The sequence below is a fragment of the Triticum urartu genome, chromosome 6A, assembly GCF_056163025.1.
Source record: "Triticum urartu cultivar PI428250 chromosome 6A, HENAU_Tu73, whole genome shotgun sequence".
Lineage (NCBI taxonomy): Eukaryota > Viridiplantae > Streptophyta > Magnoliopsida > Poales > Poaceae > Triticum > Triticum urartu.
Window position 1 is genome coordinate 577,600,094 of NC_141878.1, and position 25,543 is coordinate 577,625,636.

General features: G+C 41.9%; 1 protein-coding gene across 1 annotated transcript; it reads right to left on the reverse strand.

Moving 5' to 3' along the window:
* Positions 1–12,352: 12,352 nt before the first annotated feature.
* LOC125512928 (protein G1-like6) lies at positions 12,353–13,802 on the reverse strand. Its single transcript, XM_048677989.2, has 2 exons — positions 13,514–13,802; positions 12,353–13,363 (listed from the first exon to the last, which is right to left on the reverse strand). The coding sequence occupies exon 2, from the start codon at positions 13,333–13,335 to the stop codon at positions 12,577–12,579; it is 759 nt and encodes a 252-aa protein (XP_048533946.1). The 5' UTR covers positions 13,336–13,363; positions 13,514–13,802; the 3' UTR covers positions 12,353–12,576.
* Between the last annotated feature and the right edge of the window lie 11,741 nt (positions 13,803–25,543).

Sequence of the window (25,543 nt, forward strand, 5' to 3'; positions counted from 1 at the left end):
TTATATTTTCTAGTGAAAGTTTTTTTTCACTTTTGAAACAATATCACTTACTCCCTACATTCCAAAATAAGTGTCATGGTGTTAGAACAGGGGGAGTAAAAGATTAAGTGTAATTTCCTTAAACGTTAGAAAAATGAAAAAAAACAGAATGTCGTGTATCTACAAATTATCAAGTGACACTTGCATACATGCGTGTTATATTCTTATATATCACAACCCATATTTATAAACCGTACATGTCACAAACCAAATTTCATCTACTGGATTTTTCTGGATTTTCTCTCAAAATTTATTTCTTTGATTTGCTTCTCTTGGTTTAATTCTAAAATCTGGCTTCACCCACATCCTTTGCTAATATGGATTGGACTCAAACCAGAATTAGGATGCCATGGATCGTTTTAGGAAACGGTTACGATTAAACCTTTTTCATTTTGAAAAAATAATTATAATTAGGACCATAAATTTTATATAAAACCCTTTTGATGTTTTAATGGAACATGAATGTTTTTCCAAACCTGTGTGAACTTTTAAGAAGTCTGGCCATTGGAGAAGAGATGGCCCGGCTCTTGGCAGCCGGGTTTATAGTGGAGGTTTTCATCTGGAGTGGTTGGCTAACCCGGTGCTGGTGCTCAAGAAGAATGGCACTTGGCGTATGTGTGTTGACTACACAGATCTTAATAAAGCTTGTCCAGCTGATCTGTTTGCTCTCCCCCGTATTGACCAGATTATTGATACCACTGCGGGTTGTGAGGGTTTATGTTTCCTGGATGCTTATTATGTTATCATCAGATCAAAAACGACAGTTAAAGACCAAGAGAAGACGTCTTTTACCACCCCTTTTGGAGCCTTCTGCTATGTCTCTATGCCTTTTGGGTTTAAGAGTGCTCAGGCGACTTATCAATGATGCGTTCAGAATTGCTTTCACAGTCAAATTGGGTGCAATGTGCATGCTTATGTGGATGATGTTGTGGTTAAATCCAGGAAAAAGAGATGCTCGTGGATGATCTAAGGGAGACTTTTGACAATCTCCGGGTGTATAAGATGATGCTTAACCCGGCCAGGTGTGTTTTTGGTGTACATGCAGGCAAGCTCTTGGGTTTTCTGGTCTCAGAGAGACGTATTGAAGCTAACCCGGAGAAGATTAAGGTTATTACTTCATTGGCTAAGCTGGCATGTGTCAATGACGTCCATCGCCTAGCGGGTCGTATCATGGCTCTAAGCCGGTTCATAAGCCGCCTAGGAAAAAAGGTCATTCCCTTATACCAGATGATGAAGAAAACAGATCATTTTTTCTGGAGTGACGCTGCGGATAAAGCGTTTGAGGCGCTCAAAAAATAGTTAGTTGAGCCATCCGTCCTTGTGGCTCCCAATGAGAAAGAACCCTTGCTCCTGTATGTGGTGGCTAATAGTAAGGCTGTCAGTGTGGCGATTGTGGTGGAGCGCAAGGAGATGGGAAAGGAGTACCCAGTCCAGAGGCCGGCTTATTATGTCAGTGAGGTGTTGATGGAGTCTAAGCAATGATATCCACATTGGTAGAAATTGGTATATGGAGTGTTCATGGCTAGTTGCAAGCTGAAGCACTATTTTCTTAGTCATCCTATTATGGTGGTCAGCTCTTCTCCCTTAGGAGACATTATTCAAAATAGGGAGGCCACATGCCGTGTTGCTAAGTGGGCAATACAACTTGGACCTCATGGTTTGAAATATGTGCCAAGAGCAGCTATCAAATCTCAGGCTCTGGTGAATTTCATCAATGACTGGACAGAATTACAGACGTTGTTGGGGATATAACCCCGAGGTGTGACCCGCCCAGGAGGGGTCGGGTTACACCATTGATAACTTACAAAGCAAACCACTTGGTTTTAGTACAACATTAACATATACTCCCTCTGTCCCAAAATAAGTGACTCAAGTTTGTACTAACTTTAGTACAAAGTTAGTGTAAAGTCAGTCACTTATTTTGAGATGGAGGGAGTACTTAGTAATAATTATTTGAAAAAAGGACACAAATTTTGAAAATATTTTTTAATTATGTTGAAAAAAACCACATATTTGAAAAAAAAACGTATTTGAAAAAGGATCAAATAAAATGGAAAAAAATTGTGAAAACAAAAAAGTTCTTGAATTTGAAAAAAAAAACTCATGAATCTGAAAAAACTTCACGAATCTAAAAAAGGTTTGTATAAATTGCATATATTTCACGGAAATTACAAAAGTTCATGAATTTGAGAAAAAATCACAAATTTGAAAAAAAAACTCATGAATCCGGAAAACATTTACGATTTTTTTTTAAATCACGAGCTAAAAGTTCATGCATTTAAAAAACATGAACTTGGATAAAAAGTCCACCAATTTGAAAAAGAGTTTGTGGATTAGGAACAAAGTTCACAAATTTACAATAAAAATGAAGTAAATGAAAACCCAGCAAAACCCGCACTAGAAAAACAGAAGGAAAACCCGCCCAAAGAATCCTTCCGAACCTACAAAACCGATGACAAGTAATACTTACATGGGCCAGCCCGTTTGCTACCTAGTGCTGTTAACCCAATATATGCTATAATTGGCGCTTAAAGCGCCAAATAGGAATTGGAGGATTTTGATACCACTTCCTAATAATGACTGGGTAATGAAGGATCTGGTGGTTACTATTGGCTATTCCGCGCATATGTGAACTTGATCAAATATGTTAGGATAAAAGGTGGTAAAATAGTTCAAGTAGGGACTTCAATATTAATATATTCCTACCTCTGCCCAGTCCACTACATCGGGAAGTGATATATGTATATCGTTTATAGTGATCGCTCAATATTCATAGCTCATAGGAGACGGTAAATAAATCGGACCAACACATAATAAGAAGCGTGTCACTCAGGAGCGCACGGTCTCTTTTCCACTTCCAACTTTTTCACTTATTTTTTTCTCAATCGGTTTTATTACCAAAAAAAATCTTGGTCAACTTTATTTTAATATATAATTGTTCCAGAATTTGAAAAAACTCATGAAATGAAAAAACGTTCAAGAATATGAAAACTCGTCATGAATTGGAAAAATGTTCGCAATTTTGAAAATTGGTCATGAATTCAAAACAATTCTCGAATGGACAAAAAATCATGAACAAATATGTTCCCAGATTATTCGCAAATCATGAATAAAAATGTTCACGAATTTAAATTATTCCCAGATTTTCAAAAATTCTCAAAATTTTAAAAGTGTTTGTAAATTTAGAAACAAATCACGAAATTCTAAAAATGTGTAATCATTTGAAAAATTATGTGCGGAATTAGAAAATGTTTATGATTTTGAAAAATATTTGGGAATTTAAAAATGTGTAATGATTTTAAAAACGTTGATGAACTGAAAAAGTTCCAAATTCAAAAAACGTTGATAAAATTGAAAAATAAATCGAGTGTTTAAATAATATTCACGAATTGTCAAAATAATCATAAATTAAAAATGGCCTCGAATTGGGAAATTTTGTGTTCTTAATTTGTAAAAAATCCGCCACTTAAGAAAATGTTTGCAAATTTTAAATATTTAGAAAAACATGAATTCAATACAAACTTATTCAAAATTGATTAATTGGAGAAATATTCAGGAATTTGTAAATAGTTCAAGAATTAAAAGAGAAAAGGAAAACATAAAATAGAAAAAGTCTAAAAGATAAAATAGGAGAGAAAAATAAAAGAAAACTGATAAAAACAAAACAAAAACAAATTAAACAAAATGAAACCTTCTGGAAGGTCCCCCGAAGATTTACTCTAGGCCTGCTAATGTGCCGGAATTGCAACACTACCATGCCCAACTGGGGAGGACTATGGAGCTCAAAATAGAAAAAATAAGCTGGGAGCCGTTGGATCTTTAATGGGAGCTTCAGATTTGAAATGCGAGGCTTGTAGATTATCTTTACATTTGGTGAAAAGCTACTCGAGTAACTACTATATACAATAAACACCCTCCCACCGGCTCCCACGTGCCTCCCATTGAAGATCTGATGGTTCATATTCGTTTTGCTATTTTTCAATCATATGCCCAGCTTCTATTATAGTCTTCCCGTCCCTAACATGATGTACTTTACATTATTGGCGATTTCAAATGTTTGTGAGTTTAAAAAATGTTCACAATTTTTCAAAAATCATGAATTCGGCAAATATTTAGAAAATATAAAATCATGAATTTGAAAATAATAGTCATCAACTCAAAAAAATTAAGAATTGAAAAAGAAAAGAAAAGTATCCCCTTTGTAACAAAATGTAAGATGTTTTTATGTCCTACAACCAAAAAAATATCTTACATTTTGATACAGAGGGGTAGAAAAGGAGAAGAAACAAAAAAAATGAAAAAACAGGAAAGGGATACAAGAAAAGGGAAAAAGAAAATAGAAAAATAAAAAACAGATTAACCCAACGGTACCTTCTAGAAAGTTTCCAAAATCACTGGCGCAGCTTCCCAAAACTGCTACTGTAGCCCTCTAATGAGCCGGAATTGCGTACTATGTGGCCAATGTGGTGTATTTGAATTGTTTTTTTTTGAACCGGATGTATTTGAATTGTTGATGATCTCAACTTACTATTATTTTGATTTTTTTAACAGGATTATTATTTTGATTTTGATCAGGTTGATGTTTATCATAAGAATAGGAGCATGAACAAAAGAGGCCCATTAGCTTGCGAAGTTCTACTCGTGATGATTTTGGTCGCCGCATGTGGCTGACAAATGCGCTTGAGGTGTAATCTTGTTGAACTCCAAATAAAGCTGTAATCTTCTCCAGAAAAAAAACTGTTTCTGTTTTTACTTTTATTTATTTTATTTGTGAATGTGTTGACGTAGACATTTCTTCCGATTTGGATATCCCATAAACAAAATTAACTCAAATTCAGAATACATTCTCTCTCTTTTTTGCGGGGAATTCAAAATACATTCTAGGGTTACTGCAAGAGATCGTATTTCGAAATTTGGACGAAGTTTGATCGATCGTATATTTCTCTTGGTGAATGCATGTCAAAAGATGTGCAGCTGTAGCAGTTACTCTGAGCGACAATCTCTGTGCATAAAATTCAGAATACCTATCAAGGTTTACTGCATGAGTTTACTAGTTCAAAATGTTCTTGGCCGTATTTTGCGGACCGAATATACAATATTTTGGCAAATGTATGCAGAAAATGTGCAGCTGTGGCAGTTACTTTGAGCAACAATCTCTGCAATATAAAATTCAGAATACTTTCAAGGTTTACTGCAGCAGTTACAGCTTGAAATGTTTTTGGGCGAATTTTGCCTATCGTATATACAGTTTTTTGGCGAATGTATCCAGAAAATGTGCAGCTGTGGTAGTTATTGTGAGCGACAATCTCTGTACTCGATCCTCTCTTTTGTACAGTACACGCATGCGTACATACTGTGCCTCTGTAGATTGTTTGGACACATGCGATTCAAACGAATCACATCTCTGGTGTCGCAGACATGTGGACCCACCTCCTTCTCTCTCTTTGGTCTGCCTCTCTGCTTTGTGCACGCACATAAACTGCTACAGGTACCCAGCGATGAAAACACTTTTGTTGCCCTAGAGATTTTTTTTAGGGTTGTTGCCCTTGAGATTATTACAAAGAGTTGCACACATAATTTCCAAATCGTAAAAAGACAAGAAGTTTTTTGATATGTCAATTATATTGTACTTTATGAGCCACATATATAATTATTATGTTGACAAGTCGTCGTACGTTGGTTGGCGACTGATACTGTGGAATACTGTTGTCGACAGCTATCTTTGGCTCGATGTATGTAACTAACAAACGTGTGTGCAGGTAGTCGGGTAGTAACGACTAGCTATTTCAGTACAATTAATGTAGCGCACACTATAACCTAATAGTTAAGTGCACTATTTAACTTCAACTATGCTACTATACAAATATAGTCTATGATTGGCTCATGGTAGGTTTAGCACTTCAAGACCGGTGTACGTACGACTTGCGATTTCACTATTTGATGAATTAACATGAATGAAAATAGACAATTATATATACATGCACTTACGTATTGTTTTTGGTTCGAGATATACATGCCTACTAGTAAAGGCGCGTCTAAGTTGTCAGACTAGTCTTATTTTTTGAAAAAGAGGTTGTAAAAACCACTAGCTATTTTAGTATGATTAATGTAGCACACACTATAATCTAATGTATACATACACTCTCTGAACTTTGTGATTTCAACAATAATTAGCTTTATAATTAACCAAGTCCTCTGTCATGGTTGGCAACCAAGCAATAAACCCTAATACATCTACCAGCTGGAAGTGACTATATATACAACGTGTGTGGCCAGGTCGTGTTCCCGTAACAAAATAGGACGCACTGACGCAGCTCTTGTGATAGGAGTAGATGACTGAAAGTCTGAAACTAACGTGAATGCAGCGGGTACACGAGTGACCTCACCAACAGTAGCTGTCCTGGACAAAACACCGGATCTATCTACCCATCCACCCAGTGGTTACTACATCTAAGTACACACGCATGCATGGCTCTCTTGAGCACTCACCCGCATAAAAAGTATACACAGTATCAAAAACAGTCCTCCGCAAGCTTTTAAAATATTTGGAAGCAAGTACACACGTACAAATGTTGGAGGACATGGTTTCACTATACATTTTGCACTGTAGTGACCCAACATTTTTTTGAAGGGGTACAAAATGCTCAGTATTCATGAAAATTTGTACTGTAGTGACCCAACACATTTTTTTGAAGGGGTAGAAAATGCTCAATATCCATGAAAATTTGTACTGTAAGTCTACCATTTAATGAATGTGTCTTTACGCACACAAAATGCTATCGCTTATCGTTAGTGTTTCGGTCGGCTGCGACTTAGAGATTAAACGGAAATCAACCGATTAATTGATTTTATCTTTCAACTATTAATCGGACAGTTTTTGCTTCAATTCCCAGGTTCCAAGTACTAATAAGGTAAAAAATGGAAACAACCATCAGAGTGCTCTAAGACTTCAAATGGAAAAACACTACATCAATACATAACTACACATTACATGTCAAACAATGAGTCACTAACAAATAAAATAGGACAACTACAACACATGTCCTAATGGATGGGGGGTGAAGCGTGATGTGTGGGAGGCTACAAAAGGGGAGGCACTGTTTTGGGGTTTCTGATCACGAGGGCTTGGCCCAATTAATCGCTAGATTCCTGATTAATCGCTCGTCAAATCGATAAATCGGCCCAAATGATAAATATCAGATTCAAGGTATAATCTTAGCGGTCACCTATCGATAAGCGATAAATCGGTGAATCGGATGATATTTTGAACATTGGTATTCATGAGTACCTGTGCGGGAGCATTTGCATCCCTGGTCACAAGAGGAGAGAAAATCAACTAGCACCGATGCAAAGGGATGTAGGAGTAGCTGTTTTAGTTTACCACTATTCCGTAAAAAAATACCATTGATAAGATAATATATTTTTAGGTCATTAGGTTGGCGTGGAGTGGAGTATGATTACGGTGTAACATGTAAGATGTAAGCTGTAACTGTACCTGTGGAGGGCTTTCTTTGCCTTTTCCCCCTTTTATAGATAATACGCATGCTATGCGTATTCGAAAAAAAAAAGAATGTATATGCGGTGTCAAAGTATACACCAATGGATGCTTAGAAGAGTGAGTGGAGAGAAAAATTAAGTTGACATGTCTACCTTAGCATCTAAATTGTAGGCGCTAGGGTTATTATATGCCATGTCTAGGTTTTTTCATGGAATTTCTGAAAATAGAAAAGAAGTTTTTTTGCAGGAAAGAAAACAAGTTATTTAGCCCAAAGAATGTGTGCCTAGTTGCAGCATAGAATTACTAGTGCGTTGTAAGTGCTTTGCACATGAATTGTGTGCAATGGAGAAATTATCTACAAAGATATATAGATTTTAAAAGTGGTTGATGATAAGTCTTTCACTTTGAATTAAAAACCGTAAGGTAATCCTAAATGGCAAGTTTTCTTCAAGAGAGAAAAAAAATTGGAGCAAAAACATGCAAGGGAGGGTCTAGAATAGAAGAGAAGACTGTGGACATACTACGTGTGATAAATATATTCTCCATGAGAAAGGGTGTACTAAGAGATATAATCATGAAAACTTCTAGTTAGTACACATGAAAAAATCTGATGTGAATAAGGGATATCAAACAACCAACAACACTCGGATTTCCACCTCACAACCATCAGATGGAGTTCATTCAATTGCCTATATTCAAATTTATTCATATACTATATAGTGGCATAATTTTTTAATTTTTATTGTCCCAAAATATATTTATCTGTCGATCCATATCTTCCACACTCCATTGCCTTTTTTATTGATAATGACTCTGCTATAACTTTGCATGGTGTGCACCTTTGAATAATTTGTCATTTTCTTAATTCTCCATATGAGTGGTACTAATAGTACCATTTTCATGACAATAGTTGATAGCATGTATTTTCCATTTAGCTGGTGAGATGAATGAGATTGATTATGTCATCGAATCGCTTTTTCCCTTCTGTTGATGTGTGTGTCTGTCTTTGCACCTAAGTTTCGCAAACCTACTCTAGACTCTTCGATCCTAGGTGCAGCACGAGGATCAGGGGCGCAAACAGCAGTGAAGGATGAACCGACATAATGGAAGAGGTATATTGGAGCCTAACTGGTTTGATGCCAATATTTGCCATTGCCGATATTTGGTGAAACTAAAAATTGCCAAAAATCGGTAACTTTTCTGGAGAGTGGCAAGAGCCAATTAGTAGCCATCAATTGCTATTTGGCAACTTTTTTAGTGAGTGGTAAGAACCAATTGGTAGCAAATCAATTGCTAGCCAATATTTTGGATTTGTCAATATATGGCATGCCAATTATTGGCCTCGCCAATTAAGCTTTTAATATACTACTAGTTTACTATAATCTTACCTTTTTCCAATTTTTTCGTGCGAGTTAGCTTGTTCGGATTTAATCTAGTTGCTACACTTATAGAGCACAATTATTTGTTGATCGTTATTTACTTTCATTGGATACATATAGTAGACTTTATGAAAAAAAAGATTATTTGAACTAAGTACACTACAACAAAAGGAGTTCACTGTAGAGGGAAGATCCAAAAAACTTCTTTTTAACAAGACAAAAGCAGTTCTCCATTATCAACCGCACAAATTCTACTCTCAATGACTCTTTTAGGAAATTGTGACACATTAATTAACGCTTGTTCATCTTTGCTTGCTCATATACCCCCAGCCCAACCCCCCACACACACCACATTCAGAAGTCACAAGATGAGTTTACAGTAAACTAATGCGCATTTGAGGACTTTTCACACCATGATTTCCTAGCCCTTTGGGGTACCAAAGAAGATGGGAAGGCAACATTATAGTCAATAAAGTGAGAAGGCAAATGATAAAACATATATAGTGGATGACGACCCACATGTTAGCGAAAAAGCACTTAACACAATGATAAAACATGGATATATCAATAGAGTCGAGTCAAAATCATAAAGTAAAGTGAGTGTGCGAACTGTGTACGGTGAGTTCCCGGGAAAAAACTATATATATATATATATATATATATATATATATATATATATATATATATATATATATATATATTGGTGTAAGATAAGAATGGTTTCCTAGTTGTGGCCAACATGTAGCCCAGGACCACGTACATGTCAGTTAGACATGCACGTACAGAATGGCAAACCCTGAAACATCATTTGCACTATTCAAATCTGAACCGTAGCATAGCTATTGCAGAAGTACATTGTGGAATTAAAGGTGGAAAATGGAGATCTTGTTATGATTATTTTCTCAACTCAAAGGAAATTTGTTGTACGTGATATAAACTGTGAGAATAAACACAATTTCTTACTCGTATAATATAAGCTACTCTAGGGTTTGTCCATATCAAAGAATTAATGCGCGTGTGTACAAAGTGCATCTAGATGTACCATGCATGCGTGAATGTAGGTACACAGTTCCGTTTAGTACGTCAGATGGTAGAGCACAGAATACAAGTATGTACTATATTAACTACCTAGATGGTACACACGTATCATTCAGCCATGTACCTACCTATCAAGTTATGAGGTTGAAACTCACCCAATGCTAACTACTCCCTCTGTAAAGAAATATAAGAACGTTTAGATCACTACTTTAGTGATCTAAACGCTCTTATATTTCTTTACGGATGGAATACTATACATTTACATCGAATTAAGGAACCAAGGGCGCGCGGAGGGGGGGGGGAGCAATATGGATTCATGCAATTCTAAATGTTTTTGTCGAGAGATTAATCTTTGTTAGCTCGAAAGAACATCAAGGCTTAGCCAAAAAAAAAAGCCTACACAGTTAATAATAGTTGCGGACATACAAATCCAGATTTCCCTTTTGAAGATGTGTAGGTATAAATCACTCCATCCTATGTGCAGTAAATTTAATTATGACAAAACTGTTCGCCTATGAAATACTCCCTCTGTCACACAACATAAGATCGTTTCTCAAGCTAACATGGCTTGAAAAATGATCTTATATTATGGGACGGAAGGAGTAGTATTTTAACAAAGTAATTCAAATAAGAAATAACCTAAAAGATGATACATAAGCACAAATATTACTGTGCTGCAGTTCTTTCAACGAACATCTAGAGATATGGAAACTACTTTTGGATATATTAACAAGAGTTAGCCATACCTATAAAGTACAAATTTATATTATCAGGTTATCATTTAATTTCAAGAATTAATATATACTCTCTGACTTACTCTATGAATATATAGTGGATTTATTCTAATAAAAAGAATATACTGATTTGTTTCAGAGATAACGTCAAAACTCCAATCCAAACCATTTGGAGCTAGTACAACAGTACACACAGTCAAGGAGGCAGATAGTCAAAAATATCTAGAATACTGTCCAGAGAGACTTAAATTCCAATCATGCATGTTTTAATGGTTTATAGACATAAATTCAAATTAAAATTGAAGCTACGTGTTTTAAAAAAATGAATCCTAAAGTTCCATCAGGAGTTACCACATTAACCAAGCAGCCGATCATATCCTCTTGTTACAATTTGGTTGTTTATGAAGGAAAAAAAGGTTATGGGATATATGAACAATGCATCTGATCATAAACAATACCCTTATCAGGGTAGCAGAAGGAATAGGATAGATTTTGTCCGTTCCCTCTCCATAAGAAAACCCTTTTTTCTCAACTATGCATTGAAGGGACAAGCAAAATCTAAGATAGTGATAGGTAAGAACTGTTTAAACAGGAATCTGAATGTGCTCTAGGCTCTTGCCTTCCATAGTTTTCAGGCAGAAAGAATAAACTGTGAAGCCTAACAAAGATAGCAAATTAACTTTAACCACAAATAGCATATGTATTTCTTACTCCAGGTTGATGATTGATTGAAGGCATGCATGCATGATGGAAATATACGTGTGCATACATGCATATATCTAGCATCTCTACTACTCAAATCAGGAAAGGGACAAACCAAGACAAATCAAGCCAAATCCAGTAATCCTAGCATGAACATGGAAAGAGAGCCCGGAACATCAAAGCATGGGCTAAAATAGGGGTTGCCAGATGATATTGAAACCATATATATATTTCTAGTGCCTGCCCGTCTTTCTTTTCTCTGCTCTTTTCAAAAGACTCCTCTCTTTCTTTCTTCTTTTGCATGGCTTTGTTTGTTTCCTCATCTATCTGTTGCCCCTTTGCAGTTTTCTACAGTGCTGCAAAAGTGAAGCTTGCTGCCCATAGCTAGCTGGTACTACATATCGTTCAAACTAGCACTACATGTCCTTGCATATTGAGGAAACAGCAAGCAGTAATTTTGTAATTTTTGTGACAATGCTAGCACAACAAGCCATAGCATATAGGAAAAAAAATATATGACTTGCAATTGGACAATATATAGATCATATGGATGCTCAAGGACAAGTACACTTTTTAAAGCAAGACAAGTACACAAACACATGTTGTTCCTGTCTTTAGCTACCATGACAAAAAATCACTCAACTGTGCCTTTTTAGCTTTCCTAACAATGGGAACCACCGGCAGTAGTACATATCGATGAATGAAGCATTGCTGCCAATACAACAAGTACTTGTGGCTTAGTTAGCAAAGCTCTTTTCGCAAGAGCAAATTCTATATAGTTCGATGCTAGTTTTGTTCTTGCAAGTTTCTCCAATGCCAAAATGACTCGCTGGTCACTAGTTCACTACTACTAGCTAGAGATTCTCACGAGGAGCTAGCAAATTGAAACAGGCAGAAACAAAATCAAACAGCTACCAATTGATCTCAATCTAGAGAGAATTAACAGCAACGACACAAATTAGTACTCGTCACGAATGACCTTACTTGAAGTGAAACAAATGGAAATTAAGGAGGAGAGAAATCCTTTGCAAAATGCAAGAAGCCAATTGGGGAGGCAAGTAAAGAACAATGGCGGCCTTGGCGTAGTTGATGAACCAGCACTGCAGGCATCCCAAGAAGGAGAGAAGTTGCGCGGCGGCTAGCTAGCTCAGATGGATCACCTAGCTAGGGAAAACTCACGGTACAGTCACGGCATGATGAAGTGTGGCGACGCCGACGTGTCGCCCCCGCCGCTGCCGGACGGGCCGGGAGGCGGGCTCCCCTCGGACGACGGCCCCGCGGCGGCCGACGTAGACGACGACGGCTTCTTGCGCTTCTTCTTCTCGTAGCTGATCCCCCTGGCCCGCGCCTGCGTCTCGCGCACCTCGCGAAGGTAGAGGCGGACGGCGCGCGCGCCGAAGGGGTTCATCTCGGGCGTGCCGCCGTTCTCCTCGTAGGCGGCGCGGAGGCGGCCGATGAGCGCGTCGAGGGAGCCCCAGGCCTGGCGGAGCGGGCACGGGCATGGCGCCGGCGGGTTCGGGTGGCCGTAGAAGGGGCACACCGCCGTGTGCACCTTGGTCTTGCCGAACTGGTCCATGTACTTGAGGAACTCCAGCACGTGCGCGCCGCTGCACCGCGACAGCGACAGCGGCGGCCGGTGGTTCCTCAGGTACTGGCCGAACGTGTTCCAGTCCCGGCGCTTCTGCGACTCGTACCGGCTCAGCGACGGCGACGACCCTGACGGCGACGGGCCTCCTCCGCCACTGCCACCCGCCGAGGTCCCGGCGCCCCCCGCGGCGCCAGACGAGGACGAGCCGGCCCCAGACGCGCCGCCGACGCCACCGAAGATGCCGACGCCGGCGGGGCCGAGGAAGAAGTTGTCCTGGGGTGCACCGTCCCCGGCCGAAGGCTCCTGTCCAGGGATCATGTGATGATGGTGGTGGTGGTGGTGATGGTGGTGATCCATCCCTGCTAGCTCTCCTTCACTAGCTTCCCTGCGCATTGCGACATGGCCAACCAAGAAGGACGCATCATTTCTTGCTCCGATTCAAGCGAGCTCGCTAGGTCAGGAGATTTACGGAACATGGATCGATCGATCCAAGAGAGGAAGGAAGTGAAGGAGACGCGTTGAGATGCATATATACCTGAATCTGCTGGTTCAGCAGTAGTCTATCGATCGAAATCCGTAGCGCGTGTGCATGCGCGTGCTGGAATCTTGGAAGGCGAGTGTGAGCCTAGCGGCCGGTGGTGAGGACTGATCCAATCATGTGCCCACCCAAGCAGCAGCAGCAGCCCAAGATTGCCATGCTCAGGTGGTCAATCCATCCTGGAGAACCTGCAGAGAGAGAAAGATGGAGGGGGAGAGAGATGGGGATGGAGGAACAGTGGATGGCGCTGGAGGAGGTGAGAGGGAGAGGAGGAGGAAGGGGAGGGGGAGGGGGATGGGGTGGATGGGGGAGATAGGTTTTAACCTTTTAGCTAGGCGGTGTGGTGTGAGGTGGGGGGTATAGTGATGGTGAGAGGGGTGGTAGGGTAGGGTAGCTTTAGACAGGGAGAGAGTGGTGGCTAGGAAGGCAACAAGATGGCTCCATCATTTTATTTTCTTTGGTTTTTCTGTGGCTTTTCTTGGTTAGGTTTGAATTGCCTTCCTTATATGTTGTCAACTTTGAATTAGATGATGTATCTGGTCCTGTCTGGGAATTTTCCTACATTCCAAACAGGATCTAATTTTCCTAGTTATGCCTCATATGGAACATCGCAGAGGCCTCGCCGTTTATAAGAAACAAAGAATGTCGAATCAAATTGATTGTGTTCACTATCCTGCCATGGCTAAATTCACAAAAGATTAATTGTTGTGTATTGTTGAAATATGTTGTGTAAGGTGTGTGGCGCAATGAAAAAAATAGCACGCTATACCAAAATAGTGCCGCCGCTAAAATACGTCATTAGGTGCTATATCGTGCTATTGTGTGTTATTAGTAAGACATTATACACCTATTTATTTAGCGAGACATGATTCAGAACGCTGTAGCGCGCTACTTTTTCAGTGGTGTGGCGTGCGTATTTAAAATCTTAGGGTCGGTTTAATTGGGCTTGATCTCTATCTGTACAATCATGTACGGGGTGTCAATAGCATGAAGATTAAGTCTTAATTACCAAGTCATAATCTCCATAAACTCTTCTGTCCTCGAGCCTTATATAACACACACCGTCCCTGTAGTAACGCATATGCTTCCACCAAATTTACATGTATCGACCGCTGACTTAATTTTGTAAAACAAAACTTGCTAGTATTCATGCTCAAAAAACATGCCTGAGGTTTTATCTCAAGTCAAGCTTCTTTGAATTTAAACTAATATATAGAAAAACTATCAATACTTAATATCTCCTAATAAATATAATACTTCCTCTGTTCACTTTTATAAGTTGTTTCAGACAACTGAAATTGACCTGTTTTACATGTTGTCTGAAATGTCTACAAGGTCTTATAAAAGTGAACAGAGAGAGTACTTAATAAATCCAAATAAATATTTTAAAAATACATATTTTAGGAGCAATATGTTGATGTACATTTGACAAAGATATATAAGTGTTGATGTTTTTCTGCAGACTTGGTCAAAGTTAAGTTTGACTTGAGGCAAAAAAAAGCGAAACATGCAAGAGAACTGCATGAGGAGGCCGTACTTACTTATGCATCTTGTGAAGAGTGTATGCATGTAATTCCTTCCATGCCCTGCATCTGCATGACATGACTGCAGGATAATCTGGAGTGATGGCCACTTCCTTCTTCTTTTTTAATCCTGCCATTGCAGGCTGTGGCCGGCCGGCCAACTAGGATGGGATGGTGCTTCCATCGGCGTTGCACGGGCACTGATAGAAAAATGAGGCACAAAGGAACAGCCCACTCATGTTACTACTGTAGACGACATGAAATATGGTACGCTGTGCACAAATATCATATACGTGTGTCCCTGGAATATACACGTACGTACATATATTGTATCCATAGTTTTGGAAACAGTAGGCCATTGACTACTGGTCAAGATTCCCTGTTCCACCTGACATCACCAATCCCATCTCATTACTATTTGTATTTGTACGTATATATATATTTGGTCCCTGTTTGTTACAACAAAATTTCTCCCTTTTTAAGATCCGTTTACAAATAAAATATGAAATTTAGCAGCATTGCCGTCCAAAGACAAAGTGAATCCGATCACCCCACCCCATCAAACACATGCAAGAACTGTCATTTAGGCTTTCGTTTCGCTCTAACGGGCTTAACCTACAAACCTTCGGCAAACATTACATACTAATGAACCCATAGAAAATTAGTACTCCCTCCGATTCAAATTAATTAACGCTGATTTAGTAGAAAAGCCCTCTAATCCATATTAATTATGGATGATTTAGTATAACATATGTTTATGCTGAATCAGTCGGCCGTGCATCAAAATACCGCCCCTTTCTTGTGCCAACCTTGGTGTGCTTCCCAACACCGTAAGTACACACTCTCAATACTTTTGCACTAACCTTCTTGGTCTTGGTCACCTTTCCAACTCTACATGTAACTTCCTCTCTCAAATGCCTACCGTAGCCTTATTCCCCAACTTCACTATCTTGTCGACCTCCACTGGGAAATAACATACTTCTACCCCAAGGTTTCTATAGAAAATACTAGAGTCATCTCAAACCCCTCATCTTTTCATGATTCTACTCCTTTGACAACTCCTCTCTCTAGACAAAACATTTCAACCCAGTTCATATCGTGCTTCTCCTAAAAATGACACTTCTAGCTCGGCCCTTATCACTTCAAATCTGCCCCATGGAAGTCATTCATAACCTCTTAACCACTAGGCTTAAACCCATCATCCCCTCCTCATGAACAGTGACCACGCATGCTTCATCTCAGGGTTTTTTTTTGCAATAGAACTTCTAAACTACTATCATGCCCAAAAGCTCCCGCCGAGGTGGTCAAGCAAGACTTTAGTAAAGCCTTCGACTCCATTGACTAGGATCCTCCTCATCTTAAAGCTCGTGGCTTCCTTTCGCGCTCGTATTCTTGGATCCACAAAATCCTCTCCACTGGTAAAATGGCTATCCTCCTCCATGAAGTCTATAGAGATAAGATAAACTAAAAAACCAGTCTTCACTAAGGGAATCCGCTCCCCCCCATACATGTATCATCGCCAGTAGCGGAGTCAGGAACATCACACGCCCCGTGCCAGCACCTATAGCTATAGTGTTCTACATTGTGCTATAGTGCTATAGTATCTATAGTGACGAAGTGTTTCTTCTCCACGCCCTAGGCGGAGGCCCGGGCTGCTTGGGTCCTGACGCCGCCCTTGATCATATCGTCATTGAGCACCTTTAGAGACTTTTCGCTAAAGGCCATCACAACCACCTTCTTTCCCACCCCCCTTAAAAACACTCTCCTATCACCCATCCTGCAGTATGCCGACGACATCCTAATTATTGTCAAACCTCCTTTGTAGCTCTTACCCTGAAAAAAATTTCTAGATAATTTTGCCACTGCCACTGGCATAGCCTTCAACTTCAGCAAAACCTAGCTTCATCGATCCATCTCCACATTCCTGGTGATCTGATATATAATGTTACCTCTGCTCGGCCATGACATCTCTTCAATCTCAAATCCTATCTAGATCTTACAATATCTTCCATGAAATTCCACTCTTCTCCCTTTCTTCCCATTATTGCTAAATGAGAAAAATACCTAACTGGTTGGAAAGCTAAGCTTATGTCTAAGGGAGGTTGTTTAATGTTAGTTTTGTTGTCCTTGACTGTTTAGTTATCTATTTTATGGCATATTTCCTTGTCCCAAAATATGTGCTTCTCTCTATTGAATTAGGAGAACTTGTTTTGGGTAGCAAAGAAACTTGTAACTGTGCTATTCATTGCCTAGAAAGGAAAAAAATGCAAGCCTAAAAGGTTTTGTGGTCTCAACAACAAAACCCTATCTACCCAAAAGACGCATGCTCCTAGATTTTTTTACAAGGTTCTTCACCCCTCTAGCCTCTCCTGCATTAAAGGTCTTATTGAAGAAAACTACCACTCAATTGAATCTCCTTGCTCTCACCCTTTCATACTTGTGGAAGTTATTGCAATCAACACTTCAACCCAGAATAATATTAGTTTCACGCTTCATGGAAATGGGCGGAACACCTTTTTCCAACATGATGCCCTTCGTAATCCGTCCCTCCTAGACTTCACCTTCCCAAACTTGCTCTCCCATACACCACTGCCCCAGTCTTCTGCCTAACCTACGTAACCAGTCAACCTTTTTGTTCAAAAAGGAGAAGGCCCCGGCTTCTGCATCATCATGATGCACACATCCAAGATGTAATCGGTCAACTTTTGTGGCCTAGTCCGTGATGCCTTCCTTCGCCTCTTTGTTGCAGGATTCTAGGCCATCGACTAGCGGTTGATTGTCGAAGGGCATAATTTCTCTCATGTTGTTTATAGGAGCTCACCCTCTACCACTATGAGGACCCAAATGTTGTTATTCTCTGGGGATCATGGTTCCCAAACAACACATATCTTGACCATAATGATGTGTTGCCTCGATGGCAGGATCATGTCAAGTCTAGGCACCACTTGTTATTCATCTGTTGAATATGATATGCATTGAACCTCTTGAATCTTTTGATGATCTATAGTGTTCACCCTCAAATGAGATCCCGATATTTTGAGCCTAGACATTGTCGTCCCCATTTTTTCAAGATATAGTGAAAGTTTTATGGTTTTGCAGTGATCATTTTTAAGAGAAAAATGTGGTGGTGGGGTCTATGTTGGTGGAAGAACGGCAATGGGGAACAATGGTGGCCAGGTAGGATGGAGCTACAACTGAAGGAGAATGTCAAGAACAAAAAAGTTGAATCCATGTGACTTTTCTTCCAAGCACACGTGTGTGTATTGAGATTTCTCAAGATATATAGACGATGTTGCACTATCACCGTATAAGGAATTACATTACTATAATGTTTTCTCCTGCAACTTCCTTTCAAAAACCTAGTATGGTTTGTCATGTTGTTGACACATTTTCTTGTACTGCCCACAACCTAATATATGAGCTTTCTAGACATTGACCTGCGGTCTTCAAGATGGTATTTTGGTCATCAATTTATGCACGAAAATCCTTCCTCGCATAAAAATTGTTTGTTGATAATTCTAGTAATATCATTTATGATGTTTTGGGTGCCGTGACATTTTCATTATAGATGGCCAGACTTTTTTTTAGGAACTGGCAGGAGCAATGCATTTCCGTTTAGGCGAGAAAGAGCATTTGTGTACAGTAGTGTGTTACTTTTTTTAGGCCCTGTTGCAAATCTGATGTTAGATTTTCAAACATGGAAAATTGGACGTATTTTATGCAAAATAACGTGTCGCGAGCCTGGCAATTCCCTTCAGCAAGCATGGCAAATCATGGCATGTTAAGTTTTTTTACCGGGATTTGCTGTACTTGCATGGCAAATCCTGGCATGTTAGCTTTTTTATCGGGATTTGCTGCACTTGCTGAAGAGAATTGCCATGCTCGTGACACGTAATTTGCCATAACAATGTTTGATTTTCCATGCTTTAAAAAGTAACGCCAAATTTTTAGCATTTCCCTTTGGGGGGTGGGGTGTGGGGGGGGGGGGATAGTGCCAAAATGGTATTTTTGATGTTTCAAAAAATTCCTAAAAGCATTCACCATGTTCATGTGGATGTATACACATGTGCAAATTCTGATGATGAAATAAGTAACCATGTGAGTTACACAAAAATGATAAAATCGTGATTTTGGAAAGATGAACAATGCATGCATTATTCACTATTCATAAATCATATTTCTTTTTTCAATTTTATATAGCTCACATGTTTACTTATTTCATCACCAAACAATACACGTGTAATATACATCCATATCATCATGTACGATTCTTGTCGGATTTTTTTTAAAAACTCAGAGTGTGATATTAAAGTATTTAAAATAAGGTGCTAAAAATCCACCCTGTTTTCATTTTAGATCAAACTGTTTTTTTAGAAGTGAAAAAAATGGAAGGGGATCTAGCTATGTCCTGGACGATTTAAACCACTCATTCTGGGATTAGATCTGTTGATCATGGGCTAGGGCAGGAGACATATTTAATGCGTGGACAGAATCTAATCTCTGTGTATCTGGACCCAATAAATAAAGGGGCAGTAAATTAAACCAGCAGTGTACTCCTCCTCCTTCCTCCTCCTATGAATGAAGCGACTGGAATTGAAGCAGAGGAGACCAGCGAATGTGTGAAATGCCGGGCAGCAGGCGAAGCGACATGCGCCCGGCTCAATAATTCTCCTGGACGTGACAGGCTAATAAGCTAGGAAAATTTTTCCACTTGGAATTAATTACAACACGTCAACAACAAGTGACTCCCACAACGGTCGTCTTCTCTGCAGGTGGGCCCATGCGTCGACCACACATGCATGCATGTTCAAGGAACACGCACTCACTCGATCACCCACCACCACTCTCTCTCTCTTGATCTGGTGGCCAGTAGTAGTACTGTCGCTTGTCAGGAGAAAGAGTTTGAAAGTCGTTTGGGACGACGGGGGGGGAGGAGGACGACAGTGACAAGTGAAACTCAGTTGCATGCGGTAGTAAAAAATTTCTTCCGTTTGGAATCGACCGGCACGAGAGACGGCCGGCAGCGGGCAGGATACACACTACAGTGGTGCGCTAGTACCCCTCCTCGATCCCAACCTACCTAAGCTAAGCTAGCTAGATCTGGCCATGTCCTCTCCCGACCTCACTCACTACATCCAAAACCCTAATATTTCCTTGCCCCTCTCTAGCTCTCACGCAAGTAAATAAAACGAATCATGCATGTACACGTACGATGCCAAACCAGATAGCGAATTCGATCTCATGCTAGCTGATTGGACGGCTAATCCACGTCATGCATGTTTCACTTTCGAAAGTGGGGGCACAGAAGAAAGTAAAGAGGCGACGGCTACGTACACTGTAAGCAGTTGAACAGACATGATTGGTCGCAGTCCAACAATCAAATCATCAAGTAACATCAAAGGAGGGGGGGTAGAGAGGAACCAGATATATTTTCCGTCCTCTCCTCTGGGGCCGGCCGGAACGCCGACCGGTCGATCGGTATCCGGCCGGCCCGGGGCGTATCATGGAGTTAGCTAGCTAGCGGCAGGCGGCCGGTGGATCGGCACTGTTGCGGCGGGGGCCGCGGGAGATGCTCCACCGTATGCACGGCGACGAAGACGACGCCCGCCAGGATACATGCATCCTAATCAGTCAAAAAGGCCCCGGAATGATTAGGGAGAGATGGCGTGAACTGTGAAGGATAGAAGTGGTAGAATACGCCTTGCACGGCTGGGGAGAGGGGCAAAAGATAGGCAGGGATGGGCGACGTTTGTTGGTTCGTTCCAATCCCCACTCTACCTAGCTCTTCTTTTTCTTTGTTCTTCCCTTTACTGTTTGCATACGTGCAAACGTCTGTGCACCTTGGTGCCCACTACTCCCATACATTTACGCTTTTGAATAGCAGGAATAATGTGAGTAGTATGCAAGTTACGTAGATTTATGGTTTCGCCGTCAATGTTGACCAAAGAATAACTATTTCGAAGTGTATTTAGTGCACGTACTAGGCCTTTTTGGTTATTGATCGGCCAGTAACCAGACTGCCTTCTGAGCCAAAATTTTCTAGTGTAAATAAAGTTCACAACATATGAAATGCTGCCATTTTGATTTTGTTTTCTTAAGATAAAATTAAGGGCACGAGCCTCTTATAGGATCCTACTCCTCCTCCCCCTCTTCCAACTTTGCCCCATAAAGAAAACCGTGATGTGTAATATATGTGGAGTACTTTACCATGGTACATTGTGAGAAAGATAGAGTTGCAGGAAAAAAAAAGTGTGGCACCATGCGTACATTTCTTTATAAAATGGTTAGTTGCACGCAATTTTTAAATTAAAGTTGCATTGACTACCAAAAAATATTCGATGAAGAAAATCATGCTAGTAAATTACATGATGAAGTCTATGGATGTAATTTGTGTTATAAAATATTATTTGGTATGTGCAAAAGTAAGTATGTACTGTATATTTTTCCGCATGGGTCATAAACTTTGGGTCATCTTACATAAATGATCATTTTCTGATTTCTTTTAGGTTTTCCAGAAGAGTATTTTTTTTATTGAGACAGCTCATAGTATTTTTATAAATTTTCACGAGTTTACAAAGTTAGTGATAGAGTTGGCAATAGTTCAGCTCTCCACAAAAAATAGCAATAGTTCTGCCATAGGCAACAGTGAGAAGCAATGAAGAAAATATACATCAACTAGACCTAGAATGAGAGTTATCTAAAAGACTTGACCCATGCCTCAAAGTCTATGTATTTTGCCTCTGTGCCCTAAAAAGTATCCAGTTGACCTCCTCCTTGAACCACTTCCTACAAGCACACTAACCTTGAGGAGTGCATTGGAAGATAAAATCATTGCGGGTGTTCCAGATGGCACATGCTATGAAGATGACCAATTCAAGAAACAAGGAAATTTTAAGGGAACATCTAACTGGTTTATTATCTCCTGAATGCCATTGCGCCCTGGCTCCTAATCAGGGCAAAGATAATTACAACAGTGTTTATGGGTAGAATGTATACGGATATAAGTACAAACAAAACAAAAAAGGTCAGGATGGCATTGAGCTAATTCAAAACAATATTTATGGGCAAAACGCAACTATAGTAGTGTTTATGTATCCTCCCGCCCAAGCAGACCTGAGCCCAATAGGTGTTCCCATACGATAACACAGTGTTTACAGAGTGGTTGTTATGGATCAATAGCTCCAGAAAGTAAAAACTAAAACAAGGCAAATTGTCTGATTGCAAACACATCTCCTTAATTTATCAACATGTCCGCACGGGAGCATAGATGACCTCCATCATCTCATAAATGAAGGTGGCTTGTCTTGTCATCCTAGCTTATATATCTGGAAGGGAAGATCCCCATGAGAAAATGACGTTTGTGTCAATTGATAGTGCTACGTATTGCCCTCGCTCACCGCTCAAAATATTGGTTCTATCTTGATGCAATGAAGGCGCAATGTGCAAGAGGAGTCTGATTGAAAAGTCAAAATACTTACCAATTATAGCTTGTGGTTTAGAACTTTGATGGCTGTAGCCATCAACGCATACGATATTTTGGTGTGGTTAACTTTGTGTGTGAGGAACTGCGGTCCTATCTAAATCAAGAAAACGACTGGCTGTCTGTGGCTGCAAACAGGTTCCTTATGATGTGTATCTGGCAAGTTAATTAACTTGGATGTGTATGGAATCTGGTGACAGTGATAGGGACTAGCAGCCTTGTCAATGTAGCACCCAACTAGCCAATAAATCGGTGAGGGGGACAAGACGGTCTCGGCCATTGACAGAATCGATCAATAATGAACACACCATCATGCACATGTGTCCTCTTGTCACATCAATATCCGCTCGTGGATGCCATCCATCTACTCCTTGGACTAGCAACAAGGATAACCCACATGCATGGTGTACATATATAGTAGCTGCGAGGAGAGGAGACACGGCACGTACGTGTACGTGCGTTACACGAGTATAGGTTAGCTACATAGCTGTAGTGAGCGAGTTCCTGAGTAGTGTACGTCTGCATGCATGCATGAGTAAATGGGATTGTTAACATGCATGCATGCTTGGTCCTGGGCGGCCAGGGAAAAGGCGCGCGTCCGGATTGCTGAACAACGAATGGGAGCTGATCGACATGGATGAGCAGTAGTGGTACGTAGTGTGTGGTGTAGTCCGAGAAGACATGGGTAAGTAGTGGTAGTGGTAAGCTTAAGCTACTCTACTACACTACACTACAGGGTGGCTATGTAGGGGATTCTGTATGTAAGCAGCACACAGCATATAGTAGGGGTAAAGGAAGAAAGGTGTGGGAGGAGGGATGGGGATGGCCATGACCATGGCCATGGTAGGCAATCAAGCGGAGGAGCAGTGGAGTTTGGCGAGCCATGGAATGTCTGTCCAAATAAAGGAAGGCATGCAGCTAAAGCGCGAGGCCCAGGCCGCGACTGTAGAGCAAAGTGGCTACCTAGCCGAGAGGCTAGCACTCTACCACCACCACCACCATCACCACCACTGGCGCAGCATGCATGCATACGACTGACCAGTAGCATAGTACTTGAGTTAGGCGCGCGCGTACATGGCAATGGCATGCATACGAGTGCCTCTCCATCGCAGTTCATGGCCATGGCCATGGCGTTGGCGCGCCGGCCATGCATACCCACACGGTCACACCACGACCACGATCCCACTCACTCGCAGGTCACAGCTGGAGTAGCTTGCTAGCCGGCCTGGGATTGAGCGCCGTGCATGCGCACACGTACAGTTTATGCCCTGCCACATTTGACCATTTGCCTCTCCACGGCCACCTGCATCCCCGTTGGCGTTGGCGTTGGCGTTGGCGAGTATGTGCGCAAGTACGCTTGCGAGCCGCACCCTATCATCATTAATCAGAGGAAGGATGCAGTTGGCTGGCTAGCTAGCGGCCGGGCTGGGCAGGAGCTGCGCCTACAAAGGTTAGGCTGACACTGTGCTTGCACAGCGGCGGCTCGATCGGCTCCGTCCGGTCAGGCAGGCATGCATGCACATGCATGCGAGCGGGCGACAGACAGCGCCACCTCCTCCTCTGATTCAGATTCTGATTCTCGCCACGACTAGACAGCCCAGCCCAGCCCAGCCCAGCCCAGGGGTGCGCGCGACGGACGGACGGCTGTAGCTGTTCGCTGTAGGATCATCCATGGATGTGACCGGCCGAGTAGATGTGTAGGAGTCCTCTATCTATGTTGTTGTTGGTGTTGTTGTAGTACGTTGAACATATTTGGGCCGGTCAAAAGGTGGCCGTTTTGGTGGCGGCCATATGATAACAAGTGTGTGCCTGTACGTACGTACGTACGTGTTTGTTTATTTGTTTATGTGCGTCGACGTGTGGATGGGGCCGGCGGCCAGCACGACACACATACACACCATGTGTAGGCGTACGCCGACTTCACTGTGGCCTTAAAAGGCCGGGGCCTACGCGCGCACAGTGCGTCGCCAATCATCCACTCCATTCATCGGTCGACCGGAGGAAGAAGTCGCGGTGCATGCAGCGAGCCCAGGCCGGCACGCTCCGTGGCTCCGTCGCTGTACGTACGCCCCGCCACGGCCGGGGACCAGGGGGAGCGCGCGAGCCCGGCCGGCCGGGTGGTCAGCGCCGTGCTCCCTCGCTGGCCGCATGACCCTGCCTGTGCATCATCGGCGTCGTCCCATCCGTGAGGACTGAGGACCATGGCTAAACTTAGACGGTGACAGCGCCAACAGTGCCCTAGGTACGTAGGGGGCTCGCCGTCTCGGTGTGAGGGGGAAACAAACTTGACGATCAGAGGAGGGCCGGGGGACAAACTCCTCAGGCATGCATGCATGCCGTGCGCCCACTGCCTCGCACGTTCCACGTGTAAGCGTACGCACGTACGCACGTACGTACGTACGAGTATGATCACTGCCGGCCGGTCTCGCACATCGCCGTGCCAACTGCATGCCAAGGTAGCTAGCCACGTCGTACGTCGTGGCTTATTCGTACGTAGAACCATCATGCGGCGCGAGACCAGGAGCTGTACGTAGAACCATCATGCATGCCCGATTGTCACACACCTCGCGGATCAGATCGATGAGGCCACGCATGTATAACATGCGCGTCCGTCCGTGCGTGCACCGGCCGGCCCACCCATGCAAGCGCACAGCGGCACACATGCGCCCATGCATGGCGTTGGCGTTGGCATTGGCGTTGGCATGGACACACGCATATGGTCCAGATATACGCGGCCGGGCGGGTGATGTAGACTAGTCGCGGCCTCGGTTTCGAACTACTGCGCGCACTATGCATGCGTGCTTGCTGCCTGTCCCGTGCACGGCGCTGCCGGTGAACAGTGTCGGCCGCGCCCTCCCTGCGCCCTAACAATAGTGGAGCTAGCCCGGCCAACCCCCGGCTAGCTAGCTCCGTTCGTTCTGCTTTAATTCCAAGATGAGTTTCAACAGTTGCTCTTTCTCCGGCCGTGCCGTGCCGTGCTTGGACTGGACCAGCTGCCACACCGCCCATGGCTCACGGGGAGAT

Bases quoted from the DNA above. Each gene is read 5' to 3' on its own strand.
- LOC125512928 (XM_048677989.2), bottom strand. From the start codon at position 13,335: ATGGATCACCACCATCACCACCACCACCACCATCATCACATGATCCCT.